This window comes from Notothenia rossii, assembly GCF_949606895.1.
Source record: "Notothenia rossii genome assembly, chromosome: 8".
Classification (NCBI taxonomy): Eukaryota; Metazoa; Chordata; class Actinopteri; order Perciformes; family Nototheniidae; genus Notothenia; species Notothenia rossii.
The window spans coordinates 7,373,884-7,390,640 of NC_136906.1; the positions used below are offsets into that span (position 1 = coordinate 7,373,884).

General features: G+C 40.2%; 1 protein-coding gene across 5 annotated transcripts; it reads left to right on the forward strand.

Annotated features, from left to right (window-relative positions):
• The first annotated feature begins 2,140 nt into the window (after positions 1–2,140).
• On the forward strand, positions 2,141–16,732 carry LOC307015679 (carbohydrate sulfotransferase 12-like). Of its 5 annotated transcripts, none has more exons than XM_079644457.1 (6): positions 2,141–2,257; positions 7,242–7,436; positions 8,075–8,448; positions 9,967–10,119; positions 10,733–10,912; positions 12,547–16,732. In XM_079644457.1, the coding sequence occupies exons 3-6, from the start codon at positions 8,080–8,082 to the stop codon at positions 13,093–13,095; spliced, it is 1,251 nt and encodes a 416-aa protein (XP_079500583.1). In that variant the 5' UTR covers positions 2,141–2,257; positions 7,242–7,436; positions 8,075–8,079; the 3' UTR covers positions 13,096–16,732. The 5 variants fall into 5 exon arrangements, with proteins under 5 accessions (XP_079500583.1, XP_079500587.1, XP_079500585.1 ...); XM_079644461.1 differs by having other exon boundaries at positions 7,242–7,352; XM_079644459.1 differs by lacking the exon at positions 2,141–2,257 and adding an exon at positions 2,282–2,575.
• The last annotated feature ends 25 nt before the right edge of the window (positions 16,733–16,757 follow it).

Below are 16,757 nucleotides of genomic sequence, written 5' to 3' on the forward strand. Positions count from 1 at the left end.
AAACAATAAAAAATTGGAGGAAAGTTTGTTGAACATGTTTTGCATATTAAGGATCATGATCTTTATACATTAGTTTTATAAAATCATGAATTACCCCTTTATCTAGACCAGGGGTGTCAAACTCAAATACACAGTGGGTCAAAATAAAAAAATGGGTACTAGTCGAGGGCCGGACTGGATCAATGTTTATTGCAGACCTTATTGAAATGAACTTATTGCACATATTAAACCTGGAACTAACAAAACTTAAATGATTGCCTATAAAAAAAACATTAAACATTAAACGATCAGTTGTATTCATTTCTTATGGCTCTATCTGCAGCTTTTCCAGAGTCATTTCTTATGAGTACATTTTTCCACAGGCCAACAACAGCTTCAACAAAACTATTTCCCTCAAAGAAAAACCAAACATGCCCTGTTGTCTCAAGAAAAAAAGTGCAGAAGGAAACATCCATTAAACTCAGTGTGCTGCTCTGTGATCAGATACTTGGCGTCTCATCTTGGGTGCAAGGTCATCAATGTTTGGGCTCAGGCTCTGAGCTGAGGAGACCCTCAGGATGGAGTGAAGGTGTGCGTGCAATATACCGGCGGGCCAGATCTAATAGTAATTAGAAATTATCCTGCGGGCCGAAATTAAATCCACCAAGGGCCTGATTTGGCCCCGGGCCTTGAGTTTGACACGTGATCTAAAGACTACTCTTTACTTTTTGCATTGATCCTATTGATGTAAATACTGTATTTCATCCAAAAAACGTTTTATTTTAAGTTTTAAATAAGCTTTAAGTCAACTCAAATACTGAAAGTGTATTGACTTTTTAAACTCAGCTGTGAAATGTAATCAGTTTGTTCAAAACTCTTCTGGGTTTATCCAGCAGTATCATCCATAACTCACTGAACCGTATGGCTATAGTCACTTTGTTGATTTCTGCAGCTTATAAATCTATTTTTAGAAAGATGTCTTTTCAAAGCCATAACCACCAGATGGTTCAAATTGAGTGAAACGGGCTGGCCAGCGGGGGATTAAGAATAACCTGTTTGTGGTAGATAATCTCTGCATCTGGAAATACATGCATACAGCGATGTGAACACTCATAACGGCAACGCACTGCGTATCAGAAGCTATAAGCCTTACTTTAGTCAATACTAGATTTCTGCTCCGTGTGTTGAGACACAGGGCTAATATGTATACTCCTTTGACTATACTTTCACACTTTTGTATGGTACAATTTCATAGTCATTATCGTCAAATAATAAAATATATAAAAGTAAAAATGTAATATGATTATAAACATGATAAATATGTCCGTTATCTTTTTTAAATGATGTTGTGAAACAATTATCTTGATGGCACCTTCTCTTCCTTCTGTTAAGATTGCTTTCTTATCTGATGTGCTCATGCTGTGTTCATGCTGTGTTCATGCTGTGTGTGTGTGTGTGTGTGTGTGTGTGTGTGTGTGTGTGTGTGTGTGTGTGTGTGTGTGTGTGTGTGTGTGTGTGTGTGTGTGTGTGTGTGTGTGTGTGTGTGTGTTCAGAGTATAATTGATGCCAGGGTACAGAGTTATATTAGGCAAATAAGGAGAGGGGTGAAATTGTGACGCTGATTGGATGCAGATTATGATGATCTCTCTGTGTATGTAGTGTGTGTGTGTGTGTGTGTGTGTGTGTGTGTGTGTGTGTGTGTGTGTGTGTGTGTGTGTGTGTGTGTGTGTGTGTGTGTGTGTGTGTGTGTGTGTGTGCAAAATGAATCAGCTGCTCTGTAGGGGCTCCTTGCTGTGTTTGATGTCACAGGATGAAAAGAGTTCACAAGTAACAGGATTGTAACCGCCTGCTCAGCCTGAGGCCACAGAAATAGACGCAGATCCCCCACAGCAACATTTCCTAATTATAATTCCTTTAGTCTGATTTTTTCTCAGTGAAGATGACATTTGTTTTTGCAGGTATAGCAGGTTACTTTCAGCACGTTGCTCATATTGGAAGACAAGGGGAGAAAGGGAGGGGGAGGAGGAGGAGGAGGAGGAGGAGGGAGGGAGGGATTGGGAGTCTGTCTACATAAATCATCTCTGACTCTGAGACATGCTCTGTTGGAGCTGACCCAGAAAAGGGATTTTTTTCCCCCTCATGAGCTCACTCTGCAGAAACATGAAGTACCAACTCTCGCGATACTCTAATTGATCCCGCTCCATCTCCCTGGAAAAAACGGGCACTCGTCTCGCACCACAGGCAGCTGACGCGGCGCTGGGAGCTCACACAAAAAGAGGTGAGGAGGTTTTTTAACTTAAATACTAACAAGAAATATGAAAAGTAATTCAACATGCTGCCTATTTTAGTTGTTTTGCACGTTGCTCTTTGACTGTGCACTACTTTGATACACGGCTACATTAAACCCGCGGCTGCGCGTCAGGAATCTCGTTGTTTTCTTTGGATGCTCTGTATTATCTCCACGTAAATGTGACTAAAAAGCTCCACATGCAGAGAGCGTCGAACAGCCCGTTCCCGCGGTGCTGCTGCCCGTCAAAGCCGACATTGTGTCCGGGTCTGCTGCGGACCTGCCGGTGAGATTTATCTGTTCTGTCCGGTGAGCACAGCCTGCTGCTCGGCTGCTTTTTACCGCTTTTCCTGCTGTATGTTGAGGTGGAGATGAACAGAACAAGCATGGACGAGTTATGAGGGAAATAACAAAGGGAAAAACTGGTTATTGCAACAAGACTTGAATTATATTTGAGACTTGTTGACATGGTGTTGGCACTGCGAGTGTAGGAAAGATACCGAAAAAATAATGGAAACACGGAAAAATGGTTTAAAGGTTTATTTTCCTTTTACAATCGAATTTAAAAACTGCAACTGCTTTCCACATTGTATATTGTATAGTGTCCTCCTATGTTCATATTTTTAGCGGTAAGTTGGTCTAATATAGATTCAACATATTGTATTATATAGAGAGATCTTTCTACTGTTGATTTGTTTGGTTGTTTTTTATTCTATTTTTAACTCATCATGTTCAATGGCATGCTAACATGCTGCAGTCAACAGTCAGTTTTTTCAATTTGGGATTAGTACATCTAATCTAGTCTAATATCCCTTGATATTGATCATGGTTACTTATAATCAACTCATTCATATGTCAGTGCATTTTTACTCCAATGGTTGGTCGAGGTGTAGCATTTTTTACTTCTACAATGAGTATTACAGCTTTTTCAAATTTCTTATCACTATAAACTAGGGGTGTAACGGTATCCATATTCGTCCCTTACCGTCACGGTTCGGTGCATGCAGTCACACGACGAATACGCCTTTTTTTTTTACGAGTGGGAAAAAAGTCTGTCATTCAGGTCAGTATCCACTACTATACTATAATCCAGGGCGCGGTATTGCGCCTAAAAGCTGTTTGCCAGCCGCCCAACAAACAAACAAATGAAGAAGAAGAAGAAGAAAACACAACAAAACGAATAAAATACACGAAGAAGAAAAGTTAGTATTGCGAGTTCAGATAACACCTATGGATAACACAAAGGAGCTAGAACACCCACCTGCTTCTTTTAAATCAGCTGTGTGGGAACATTTCGGGTTCCCTGTGGACTACAATAACGGTAAAGTGCGAGTGGTGGATCGGACGAGGACGGTGTGCCGGTGTTGTGTCAAATGATGCACCCGCGTCGTGAAATGCAACCCTTGACACGGGAACGCGCATTTGAATGTATAGTCCGCTATTCTATGTTGTCTTTTTGATGGTTGGGTTGTCGAATCCTGGATTTTGCATTCATTCGTCACTTATTTTTCAGTTCATTTTTTATTTAATATACGTTTCTATTTAATTGTGACGTCCTGTCTGTATACTTGTGCTTGTACTTGTGCTTTACAATGTATTGTTTATTTGTACATCAAGTGCTTGAGGGTGGGATTAATAGAAACATTTGATTTTGGAGGGTGCTTTTTATGAACAGCCTGGTTGCCACGATATGCACCCCTTGCTATCTCTGACAATAAACGCGTCACATACATGAAACTTGCTTAATTTATTGGAACTAGTCCTACAACTATACCCTCCAAAGTGCTTGAGAGTGGGATTAGTAGAAGCATCTTTTTTTGCGGGGGTGCTTTTTACGGCAGGCTAGGGGGTGCATTTCACAACGGGGCCGGGGGTGGATAATTTGACACAACACCGGCGTTGTTCGACAGCGGTGCGGTATGCTAATGGTAACACAAGCCAAACATGCTAAATCTTTTGAGAAGGCATCACCAAGATTTGGCAATCAACGGAGCCCGGCAAAAGACAGCAGCAGTTCAACAGTTTATCCCCTCTGTTTTTCAGAAGCCAATAGACATGAAAGCCGAGAGACCAAAAATAAATAACAGAAGCTATTGGCATATGTTTTTCAACGGCTATGCTGCGCCCTTATGCAATAGTAGACTTAGAGAACAGAGTCGCTGTGGGTCATTGTGCAATCATTACCTGGGAGGAGTCATATTTCAAGGAAAATGATACTGAATTCATGCCAAAACAATCACCAAAGCCAAATGAGTCCACACCCCATGACAGGGTGAGAGTTTCATTGGAAGAACATTGAGAAAGAATTATGGTGCAAGAAGTGAAAAAAGCAGGAATGTACCACACACACACACACACACACACACACACAGTGTGTGCTACAGTAGCTGGAGCATTTGAAAACCTTTGATCACATACAGTACCAGTCAAAAGTTTGGACACACCTTCTCATCGAAGGTCGTTATTTATTTAGATTATTTTTTACATTGTAGATTAATACCGAAGACATCAAAAAACATAATATGGAATGAGGTGGTAAACATTAAGGTGTTAAACAAACCATTATATGGTTTGATGCACAATGTTGATTATTCTTTCAGAACTAGCAAAATACATGGGTAAAGGTTCTACTTGAGCCCAATTTGAATACCATAAAGAAAGTATTAAAGCCAGCTCATGCTAAATGTCAAGTTGTACATATTTCAAAACACGAAGTGTAATAACTGCAGTTTGCCTCCCGGTCAGAATGACAAAGCCCTCAGTGAAGCACAAGCCCAGGTTTTTCACTCATTTGTTAGTGTTTCTCAGTTACAAGGTTGTTGTTTTAATAAATCAGACACTGATGGTGCAAGGCTGTACTGTACCTCTTTATAGGCTTTTTGTCCCGGATGCCGATCAGGGGGTACTTGGCTGAGATCTTTTTCAAAGGGGGTACATTATTGAAAAAAGTTTGAGAACCACTGTAGTAGAGGACCCCAGCTTGTATTGATTGTGATTGAAACACTTTCTTATTTATTATTTTGTAATATTTTCAAGACATTCTTTTGAGTTTTACAGCTTATTGAACCTTTTTGTTTGACTTCAGCCATTATAGATAATATGGCCTTCTGAGTGTGTGTGTGGTACTGTTTGTGGTTTGTTTTTAACTGTGTAATAAAGTTAATTATTCAAAATGTTAGAGTTCTTTATTTTTTAACTGAAACTTGCACTACTGTTCAAAATAAATAAAAAACAGACCTGGAATTATGCATTTGGGACTTTTTTTTGCTTTTTCTTGTTGTACCGAAACGTGACCCCCAAACCGAGGTACATACCGAACCGTGAATTCTGTGAATTCTGTCTGTTGGCTGGAAAAAAGGCATCTGAATGCATCAACTTGCAACAGGCATTTTTATTGCTATTTTAAAAATAATGATTTTTGAAAGTAAATCTCAAAATAATAATATTGATTTAAGGTAAAGATGATGCAGTCTTTCCACTGAATTGTAAGTTCATGTGCAAACTAGTATGCAGTAAAACTACTCAATTAAAGTACTAGTTCATCTCAATTGTACAAAACTAGAGTAGTTTCTTTCCCTGCTTTTAATGAGTACTTAACTTTCAACGTACAGAACATTTCTACCCCTTAAAACGCCTGATTGAATGTTCGTTATGTCACAGCATCGAGCTCATTGGTGTGCAGAGAGGAAGAGGAGCGTAGTCTGCTGCCTCTGGAGAGGGGTATGATGATTTTCCATGTCAATGGTCTCCTCTCAGCTCCAGGAAAGAGGAAATAATATGAGGACTGTTGCACAGAGGCTCCGAATTTAGAAAAAGTGTCGGAATGGAAAAGCGACGCCCTGTGACTTTCACACTGCACAGAAAGCAGAAAACTGGAGATGAAGTGGGAATTAGGAAACATGGATTGGGGTTTGAGACAGGTAGAACTGGCCATTTATCTGCAGCTCGATAAACAAATAAGGCATTTTTCAGCAATGCATGAGCACAGTAAGCTTCAGTGTGTTTTCGTACATGCAGAGCGTATCTTTAGGTGTATAAAGTGGGGCCTTTATTACCTCAGCTTGGGTATTTTAGTGTGCCGATGCTGTACAGTAATCCATAGGAAGCCTGGATACAGCGGGATACTTGTGCAGTGCAGCAGTTATTACCTTGTGGTATGCAGAGCCCCCTGGCATGCAAACTTTTGACAAGAACTTGTGATTTTACTGCTGAGAGTGGGAGTAGAGTCGACTCAGAGAGGTGAAGGAGGTTCAGTAAAAATATTCAAAGCCAATACAATTTCAGACCTGCCCACGTATTGCTCCAGTTTTCAAGATGTTTTTATTAACAGAGAGCAAGAGCAACTCTCTGATATCAGCCTTTCCTTTGTTTTTGTTTTTGCATGATAATCTGCATGCTTTTGAAATCCTGCTTTCTACTATTTTGTTTTGTCTGCTCTCCAAAACACTATTGATTTGCACTCGGTAATTACTGAAACTGAAGCTGTCTGTTTAAAAAAAAAAATTACTCACTAAGTCTTACGGATTAATTGATGCCAAATGTTAAAATGTTTGCTTGGATTGCAGAACAAATGATTCTAGGAGGACTCTGAGTTAGTCGTGTGTTGTATAGGTTTTTGTGCATGTAAATGGGCTAAAATCATTTCAGTAACACAGTGGCATTCCAATGTTACACTTGCACTTCTATTGGCTAGCGCTCTAACACATTGTACGTGATAGGCTAAGGGGCGGGACATCTCTAAGCAGTTGACCAATCACAACAGAGCAGGCTAGCTAACCAATCAGAGTAGACTGGGCTCTGGTTTCAGACAGGGTGAAAAGACAGGCAGTATGAGAAATAAAGAGCTTTTTGAACATTAAAGCATGGAGACATGTCACAGTAGAGGCACTACAGACTAATATGAACCTGAAAATGAGCATTGTATGTTATCTTTAAATAAAGATGGAATAAATAACTCCCTTCTGTCTTCCTGCAGGCATGGAGCAGAGGTGAGAGTCGACCCATGGATGTCCAGTTTCCTGCAGTGCAGCAGCAGCATGATGATAACAAACCAGCCACAGACTCCATCTTTATATCTATTGCCATGGTGAGAGAGAGCTACTGGACTCTGTTGCTATGGTGACCCTGTAACAATCTGTTGCCCCGGTGACCGCATGAATAAAAGACCCAGGTAACTTACTCCAATCCGCCGCCGCCATGCTGTAGAGAGGCTCCCCCTGTGAAGTCTTACCAGTTGCTATGGTTATCCTGTAGCCAGTAACAGTCGCCATGGGAGATTATAAAGTGTAGTAGCCCACGTCACATGCCTATTCATTTGATTGTACACTGTATATGCCACCTAGACTGACCGTTTTATGTGTGTGTGTAAGCGGTGACTGCGTTGTGTTTGTGTTGTTCATGGATGAGACCAGAGCCAGCATACAGTCGAGGCGATCTCCATTTATTCACTGACAATTTACAACAAATCAGCATTAAATTAACTATCCCTCACACTGACTCCTCTCACGTGGGACATTTACAAAAAGGGAAGAGGAAACGTAAGGGACACAATATGAAGGGGAAGTCCCCACAAAAATAGTCTCCTAAATACAGTAAATACATTCTGGAGGTTCCGCCCACTTATTCTAGACCTAGGTATTGAACAATTAATTAATAAAATAAAGAACACAGAATTATTTAATACAAAACACAGAATTAGTTTGATTATACTAAATTATTTATAAATAAATATTTAACACTAAACACCAGTGCATATTTATTACAACTGTTACATGTATATATTTGAAAACATCAATATATATTCAACAGTCGCCATGGGAACTTCCAGGATGTTCCGCATCTTCGTGGTCCTGGGCTCGGTTTTCATGATCCTCCTCATCATCATTTACTGGGACGATGTGGGGGCCTCTCACCTGTACCTGCACACCCCCGTGTCCCCGGGCCCCAGGATCCCCCCGCCCCCTCCCCCCCGCCAGCAGCCTCACACCTCGCGGACGCCATCTTTCCTGTCCGACATCGACGCCTTCGTCAACCAGTTCCTGGAGCCGGGCACCGGAGAACCCACTGATCCCGCCCCCGCCGACTCTGGTAACCAATCAGAGAAGGCCGAGGAACGGTACATTCCGCGGAGGGAGTGGAAGATCCACCTGAGTCCTGTGGCAGCCGAGCTCCGAGAGAGACAGGTGGATATCTGAATTTATCATTATATATCCCAAAGATATTGAAGTGACTGTTATTCTGTATATATTGCTTTTATGTGTGCATATGTTTAAATGTGTCTGTTGGTTGTGTATATATACTGTAGGATATACGTATTTTATACATATTTGTATATATTTTTGTATTCGGGATTGTGGGAAATGGTATTTTGATCTGTCTTTACACACAAACGGAAAGATTGACAATAAAGTTGACTTTGATTTATAAAAATAATAATAATAATACATATCATTTTTAATAGCGCTTTTCCTGGTGCTCAAATAAGCTTTACATACAATCAGAAACAGAAACCGTTCAAAGAAAACAAAAAATATATAAACAGCACTCCTAATCCAAGTGCAAGTAAAGTGTGGTTGTTATTGTTGTTGTTGATTAGAGATTGAAAGCTAGAGTGAAAAAGTGAGTTTTGAGAGATTTATTTTGAATGATTCGAGAGTGTTGGCCTTTCAGGTGTGACTGGATTCATGGATCATTAAACAGGTTGGCTGTACCTCGGAGGTTTGGTGCACTCACTGTCTGCAAATAAGGGGGTCAGCAGTTCGATCCCTCCCCCTCCCACCAGCTGCAGTCAACATGTCAAAGTGTCCTCTGCAGGGTGTCCGCGAGGCCTTAAAAAGTATTAAAAGTTGATAAATCTATTTAGCGAAAATGAAGGCTATTAAAAAGTATTAAACGGCATTTTCCAAGGTATTACATTTTGTAGCTTGTTTTCAATAAGTATATAAATTGCCTGGTTATTGAGAACTTTGTGTGTTAGCAGAAGGATGTTGAAGTGTATTCGTTGACGGACAGGGAGCCAGTGCAGGTTTTGAAGGACGGGGGTGATGTGGTCTCTGGAGCGGGTGTGGGTGAGGAGGAGGCGGGCAGCGCAGTTCTGGATATATTGTAATTTAGAATTTTGGATGATGAGCCATACAGGATGCTGCTGCAGTAGTCCAGTCTTGAAGTGATGAATGCGTGGATGAGGGTTTCAGCAGCCGGGAAGGAGAGTGAGGGGCGGAGGCGGGCAATGTTTAAAAAAAAAAACTAATACAGTTAACTAAAATAAGGAAACTGAATAATTATAAAATTACTATATGCAAAATACATGTTGTCAAGTAAAAATGTAATATTCAATTGATTAAATAAATACAAAACAATGAATAGCTCCAACAGTACCGTAGTAGTAGATGTTTAATTATTAAAGTTGGCTGGGTTTATTGGATGCATTTGAATTGTTCACACTGCAGGGAAGGTTTAAAATCAGATTCATATTCCAGTGATGTACTATAATTAAGAGATAATATTTCAGTATTCATAAATAGTATTTAAGTATGCAGGTAAGTCAGCCTGCAGCTCGCTCACTGGCATACTTAAATATCAACAGAGCCATCATTAATTCCAGCTCCAGTCCAAATTATGGCCATGAAAAACAGCTGCAGCAGGAGGAATGAATACTCACCACTAATAATAAAAACCTTTCTGTGCCTCACCACCACCAGGAGCAGCGACGGAGATTACTTCAGGAGATGTGCGCTAACGACAGCGTTGTGTTTCCTGGCAAAAACCGCTCCTTTGACGACATTCCCAACAAGGAGCTGGATCACCTCATCGTGGACGACCGGCACGGCATCATCTACTGCTACGTTCCCAAGGTGCGCAAATGCCTGTGTGCTTTGCAAACATTTAATTTATACAACACACAAAAAGTATATTTGAAACTACAACTACACTTTGCACCCATAATTGATATTTTTTACGTTTGTACTGTATTTAGTAGGTAGTAGGCTATTATGGTGTTTTCTCATTTATTTTGTATTTTTGTATTTTGTTCTCTATCGATACTCTATCTTTCTATTGTTAATATTTGTATATTTACTGTTTATTTTTTTATTTGCAAATATCAGTGTTTCCTTGTTTATTCCGTTTTTATTCATTTCTATTTTATATGAGAATATATGTAAGCCTAAAGCTGAGGTAATGTCTATTAATTTATTTGTTTGCGTTATGCACAAGTCTATTGATGGGACTTTCTTTTGATTTAAATAATTTAGTTTACCTTTTTTTATAATAAATGTAGGGAATCTTTAACTGGAATTTGTTAAATTTTTACACGACCTAAAACACTTTCCGGACACGGTTGCCAGTTGGGGTTAGGGTTACCGAAAAGCTGACATAATACCACCTATTGCTTCCCACTTTCCGCCCACTCCCCTGTCCCTCTACTAACTGAGTATTTACGTCAGATGTTCCCCGTTCCTCTCTCAGGTGGCGTGCAGTAACTGGAAGCGCATCATGATCGTCCTGAGTGAGAGTCTGCTGCGGGATGGCGTTCCTCAGAGAGACCCGCTCTCCGTCCCGAAAGACCTGGTGCACAACAGCAGCATGCACTTCACCTTCAACAAGTTCTGGAAACGCTACGGCAAGTTCGCTAAGCACCTCATGAAGGTCTGTACAAATAATACACCTGATATCATGTTGTCGCACCTGCCAGCTTTCATTCATTCTGGGTGATCAGTTTTATTTTTAGAGTCGCGTTTTTTATTTTTACGTAATTTCAAAAAAGTTGTAAAAGTATAAAAATAAATTAAAAAAGTTCAAATATATTAATTGTTAGGGAATCATTTGCCCTTCTGTTTATTGCTGGTCAACATTTCCGTTAAAGTTTCAATCTTACGGACAAAATTAGAAAAGTGCCGGTCAAATTTGTTCTTTGTTATTTATTAAGCTTTAAAACGAATGAATAACGACTCTATATAATAATATAAGAATAAAACACGGAGGACGGAGTCTCTATTTTCCTCCCCCTCTCCTCACAGCCCGTCAGTATCCGTGGTCTCATGCTGCTCGCTGATCCAGTAATGAGTGACCCGACAGTAAAAGTAAACATATTTACAACTAGTTTAGGTAGTTTGAGAGGTAATTGAAATAGCTAAGGGTGATGATCTAACTTGAAGTGTGTGTTTTGTTCCGCTCATCGCTCATCACAGCGGGCGGAGCTGCAGGTTATCATGCAGAGCTGCGTGTATCAAATCTAGCTGGAAGCTCCTGCTGGGTGCACTGTCCTGCGAGATACCGGGACCCGGCTCGAAAAACTGGGGCTATTACGTCATCGTTATCAGGAAATGATCGTTACAGGACGTAGACACGGAGCCGTTTGCCCCCCCAGAGCGTTTCGTCCGCAGACCTACCCACCTTGGGACCCGTTATCGTTATCTGCGTTTCCCTGTCGGCCTCGTGTGGCCGGACCGTCTATCTGATAGAGAACTGTAGCGGATACGACCGTTATCGTCCTCGTGTGGCTGCAGCTTAAATGTGCCGGTGCTTCTCTGTTCCAATTTGCATAAGCAGAGGCTGTTGTCGGCTCCCACTTAAGTAGTATTAATGTGCCAGCAGAATAATCAATGTGTCTCTAAGAGAAGTGCTTTGTTGGAACTGCAGAGGTCAAGTAAACAAATGAAACCCAATCTGAACCACTGTGTTTCTGCGGCTACAGCAAAGAAAAGTCATTATTTACTAAAGGTCTCTCACCAAACAGTTTTGGTTTCTGTAAATGAATTGTTTTTATTTCAATGGCCTCCACCGTGTATTTATTTTTGTATAATAAGAAATTATCACTTTAACACAATTACACAACAAAATTAAATCAGGTTAAAAACAGTAAGACATAATTGAACACTCATTAAATCAGAAGAAAATAATTAATAAATAAACAAACATCATAATATTATCACAACAGCTTTCTTTTATTCATTCTTGGTGGTCAGTTGTATTTTTAGAGAAAGTGTATTTATATATTTAATATTTTTGGAGAGGAACTTTGGGATTTTAGACTTTGAAGACCATTTAAATGCACTCAAACGCACTACAGTAAAGAGAAGCTCCAAAAGGCCTAATAGGGCCCCTTTATGATTAAATCCCCTGCAGATGGAAACTAGCTATTAGCTCAAGTCTGGCATAATTCATCTCTTCTCTTTTCTGAGATTAATGTATTTGTATGCATGGTCCTTGTGGAATTAAATACATAATATATAAAAATGAATATATGTTATGCATTAATACAATTCTTATTCTTTTTGAAGGTGAAGCTGAAGAAGTACACCAAGTTCATCTTCGTTCGTGACCCCTTTGTGCGTCTCATCTCCGCCTACCGGAACAAATTTGAGCTGCCCAACGCAAATTTCTACCGGCGCTTCGCCCAGGTCATGCTGCGTCGCTACGCCAACCAGCCGACGCCTCCCGCCTCCGCGGACGAGGCGTTCGGCATGGGTATCCACCCGTCCTTCCCCAACTTCCTGCAGTACCTCCTGGACCCGCAGACGGAGAAGGAGATGCCCTTCAACGAGCACTGGAGGCAGGTGTACCGCCTCTGCCACCCGTGCCAGATCCAGTATGACTTCGTGGGCCATCTGGAGACGGCGGAGGAGGACGCCGAGCATCTGCTGCGCCAGCTGAAGGTGGACAACGTGGTGGAGTTCCCCACATCCCAAAGGAACTTCACGGCCAGCACCTTGGAGGCGGACTGGTTCAACACCGTGCCCCTGGAGACCCGCAAAGAACTGTACAAGCTGTACGAACCCGACTTCAGACTCTTTGGATACGACAAGCCGGACTCCATCCTCAATGAGTGACACACACACAGAACGTGCTTTTTTTAATGTGTGTTTATCCTTTTACTCCAACAACAGACACACCTCCCCTTCTTCTGGGTTTTGTGCCCCCAAGTCTTGTATGACCTTCACTGAATGTACACATTAGGGCTGCACAACTTAGAAGAAAAAGAGAATTGCTATTATTTTGACCAATATTACATTTTTGCGATCTGATTCACGATATTGGTGAGCGGATGAGTTAAGAAGTACGTAGGCCATTCAAAATGAGTTTGTTAGATGCGCTAGTTGTCATATCAATCATTTAATATTGTCCATGACGAAGTGAGATGCTTATGTAAAGCATGAAATGTGTTTAGAAATACATACCAATGACATTGGTCATTCTGTAGTAAACCATTTTGTAGGCCCGGATATCTCTGCAGCTTCACAAGACTTCAGCAAAAATTGTATTTAACACATATTTGGCCTTTTAACAAAAGTTGTTCTTCCTGCAATTTGAATATTGGACTAGTCCAAATTGCAATTTTGATTACATTTTGATGAATTGTGCAGCCCTAGTACACATGATCAAGGACACTCAGTGCTCTAAGGAAGCACATTAATGAGGTGGAGACAGGTTAATATCCATTGTTGTTTTTGTTTTTTAAATCATAAAGATAACAAGAAGCACACAATTAAGAAACACAGATATGGATTGTGGAAAACAGGATGTGTGTTTTTACATGTTGTACATTCAGTGTAGACCTTAACTCAAAACGTTGATGTCATGCAGCACCTGTAATTTGTGATATCATACGTAGCAAGATGTGATGTCACAGAGCCAAACTGTATTCGGTGCGACACCAACCCAGATGCAGGCGACAGGGAAATGTTTGCAGTTAGTTAAAACAAGGTGTTATTAGATTAGTTGTAAGTGTTAGTTGCACTAGTTGTCATCTTATTTATTACACTTTGTGCAATGCTTATGTGAGGCTTGAAAGGGATTTAATGTATGTTTTTAAAAATGCATACCAATGACTATCAACATGAAAACCTGGAGGAAATATGTTACAACTCAAAAACAGATTAGGACGGGATCAGACACAGCGCTTTTTGCAGTACTGTTGTTGATAAAGAACTTGAACTCAGAACAGTAAAGCACTGCACATGTTCTCTAGGGCTCTGGTTCACCCTAGTTGTTTAATCGTATGAATTAAGAGGCGGGGCTTCTGTGGTTGTGACATTGTTAGCATCCTAGCTCAATGAAGCTAACTTTGCTGACTGTTACCTCACTCAACCCATTTGTTAACCTGTTTAGCCAGTTAGCGTTGCTTGCTTGATAATTCATATAAGTTTCAGATTGGAGAAGCTCATTATATTAATAGAAATATTATATAATATTATAACTATTTTGCAGCTTGTTTTATTTAGCTATCTAGCTAAATGCAGCTAACTTAGCTATCTATTTGCTAACTCAACCCATTTGTTAAGCCGATACATCTTAGCCAGTTAGCATTGGCTATCAAAAGTGAACCGTTAGCATTGTTAAATTCAATCAATCCACAAGATGCTTCTTTGATAACTAATTTTAACTGGTTTTACTGGAAGCAATCTATATACTACTATGCCTGTCTATTAGGATAGGTAAGGTAACTAGCAAACAACTCGCTAACGAATTACATTAATTTTTTAAAGGTTAACATTTTTAGAGTTTGCTAGGCTCAGAGACAAATTAAGGCTAAGGCGGGGAATCCAGTGGAGGCGTAGCAACAACAACAATCATTTTTAATTGTAGGCTATGCTTTTATAAAAAAAAGGCAACGATGTGCACTGTGTGTTTTGAAACCTGCAAAAAGCACTCTGTCTGACCAGACCCTTAGAGGATGCTCATATGTTACCTTAACAACAATCCCTACTGCTTCTTCAGACCTGGTACAATAGTTTGAAGCGGAGAAGGGCATTCGATAATATCAATAGAAACATTTCAGACAACTCCTTAGCAGCTTGTTTTATTTACCAGTTTCAGCATGGCGTTATCTTATAAGCACAGCAGCTCCAGTTAATGTGTCTCAGCTTGTCTTACTTTGAGCCACTCAATTGGAGTTTCTACATTCTTTTAAAATCCTCCTAGCTGCATGAACACAGGTGAGCCTCTGTGTATTTAAAGGAAAACATTTCCAAAGGGAATATTTTTGTTTTAATGCTTGTTGTGTTGCTATGACTATTAGCATTTATGGACCTTTGTGTTTTAACGCACAAACTGCAGTTACTGACTTACATCGGGTAACCCTGGAGACTGCAGCTATTGTTGCCCCCCCCCATCTCCTCCAAATATGAACTTTTTTAAACTGTATGTTTTGTGGGCAGCATTTTCATGGGGCGCAGTATTGTGTAGCAAGGAGAAGAGCACATTACATGGCGACAAGAAGCAGTGTTTTTCAGTATTGTGCCATAAAATCAATCCAGGAGTCGGGTTGTTTGTAGATGAATGCCAGTATTAGAGTCAAGATCAATTAAATAGTGATCCGAGCATGGATCGGGCTGCATGTTTTATAACAGAACAGGTGGAAGATAAGATAGTGCCTTTGGTTGCAAAAGTTTACACAGCAAAAAAAAAAAAGAAGTATTTTTGTAGAAGGACTTTTTACTTTGAACACGATACAGTGAGATCTGTACGAAGCCACAAGGTATATTTGATATGTCAGGCCTTGTTTATCTTGTGGCTTCAAATAAAAGAATAGGAAAACAGCAGCAGAGCCCTTCAGCTGAAATGCTTTACCGTCTTTATGGGGGTTTGTATGATGTGAGAACTCTTTACAGTGTGCTTGTGTCTCTTGTGTTGCTTTGTGTGTCGTGTAACACGCAGGATTACTGTGTGCTTTGTACTGTATTTGATCATTCTGCACATGTACATGTTCACACACTTGACTCAGTGTTGTCTTACTGCCTTTTGCTTCACTTGTTTTGTACGGTGTGGGTATTTCTTACTCCTCAATGTCTCAGTTCATAGTGTTTTCTGGGTAAATTGGAATTATAAGGCATAAATGGCTGGTTTTCCCAAACATCTGTCATCATTGTTGTTTTCCATGTATGTCTAAGTGAACACACAGATTATCTATTTCAACACACACTCCCAACTCACCAGTGTTTGGATTGTCAGATTTTTTTGTTCCTTTCTTGTGTTTTTTTTTTGTTACTGTTCAATGTCAGAAACGTTGCTCTTGGCTGTATTTTCTTTAAAAAGTGCAAACACCGTGAAATTGAATAACTGTGTAAGGGATAGAAAGGATTTATTTATTGGCTGAATAAAACCTATGGAAGCTGCTTCTGTGAAAGGGGAATTCAGTCTTTATTAAGATTACAGTTTGAAAAGGTGGTATGTTTTTTGCCCGCAGCGACCGGACGCTTCAACAGCTTTCTTGCTTTGAACTGCTTAAAGGCCAAACCTCGTCCTACATTACCACCTGATGTCAGTTCTCAGCATAAAATGCAATCACACGTCCAAAAACTCAAATCTATTTTTGTGAATGATGTTTTTGTAACTCATATCAATACTTTACAAGAGTCTTTGTAGTCAGTGTTCCTCCTCTCATCTATGGGAAAAATCAAAGCATTCAGTTTCCTCCGTGTCATCTGTTCATTGTAAGAGAAATAAAGGATGTGGGGCATGATGGAACATGTATTTGTCTCTTTGTTTCACT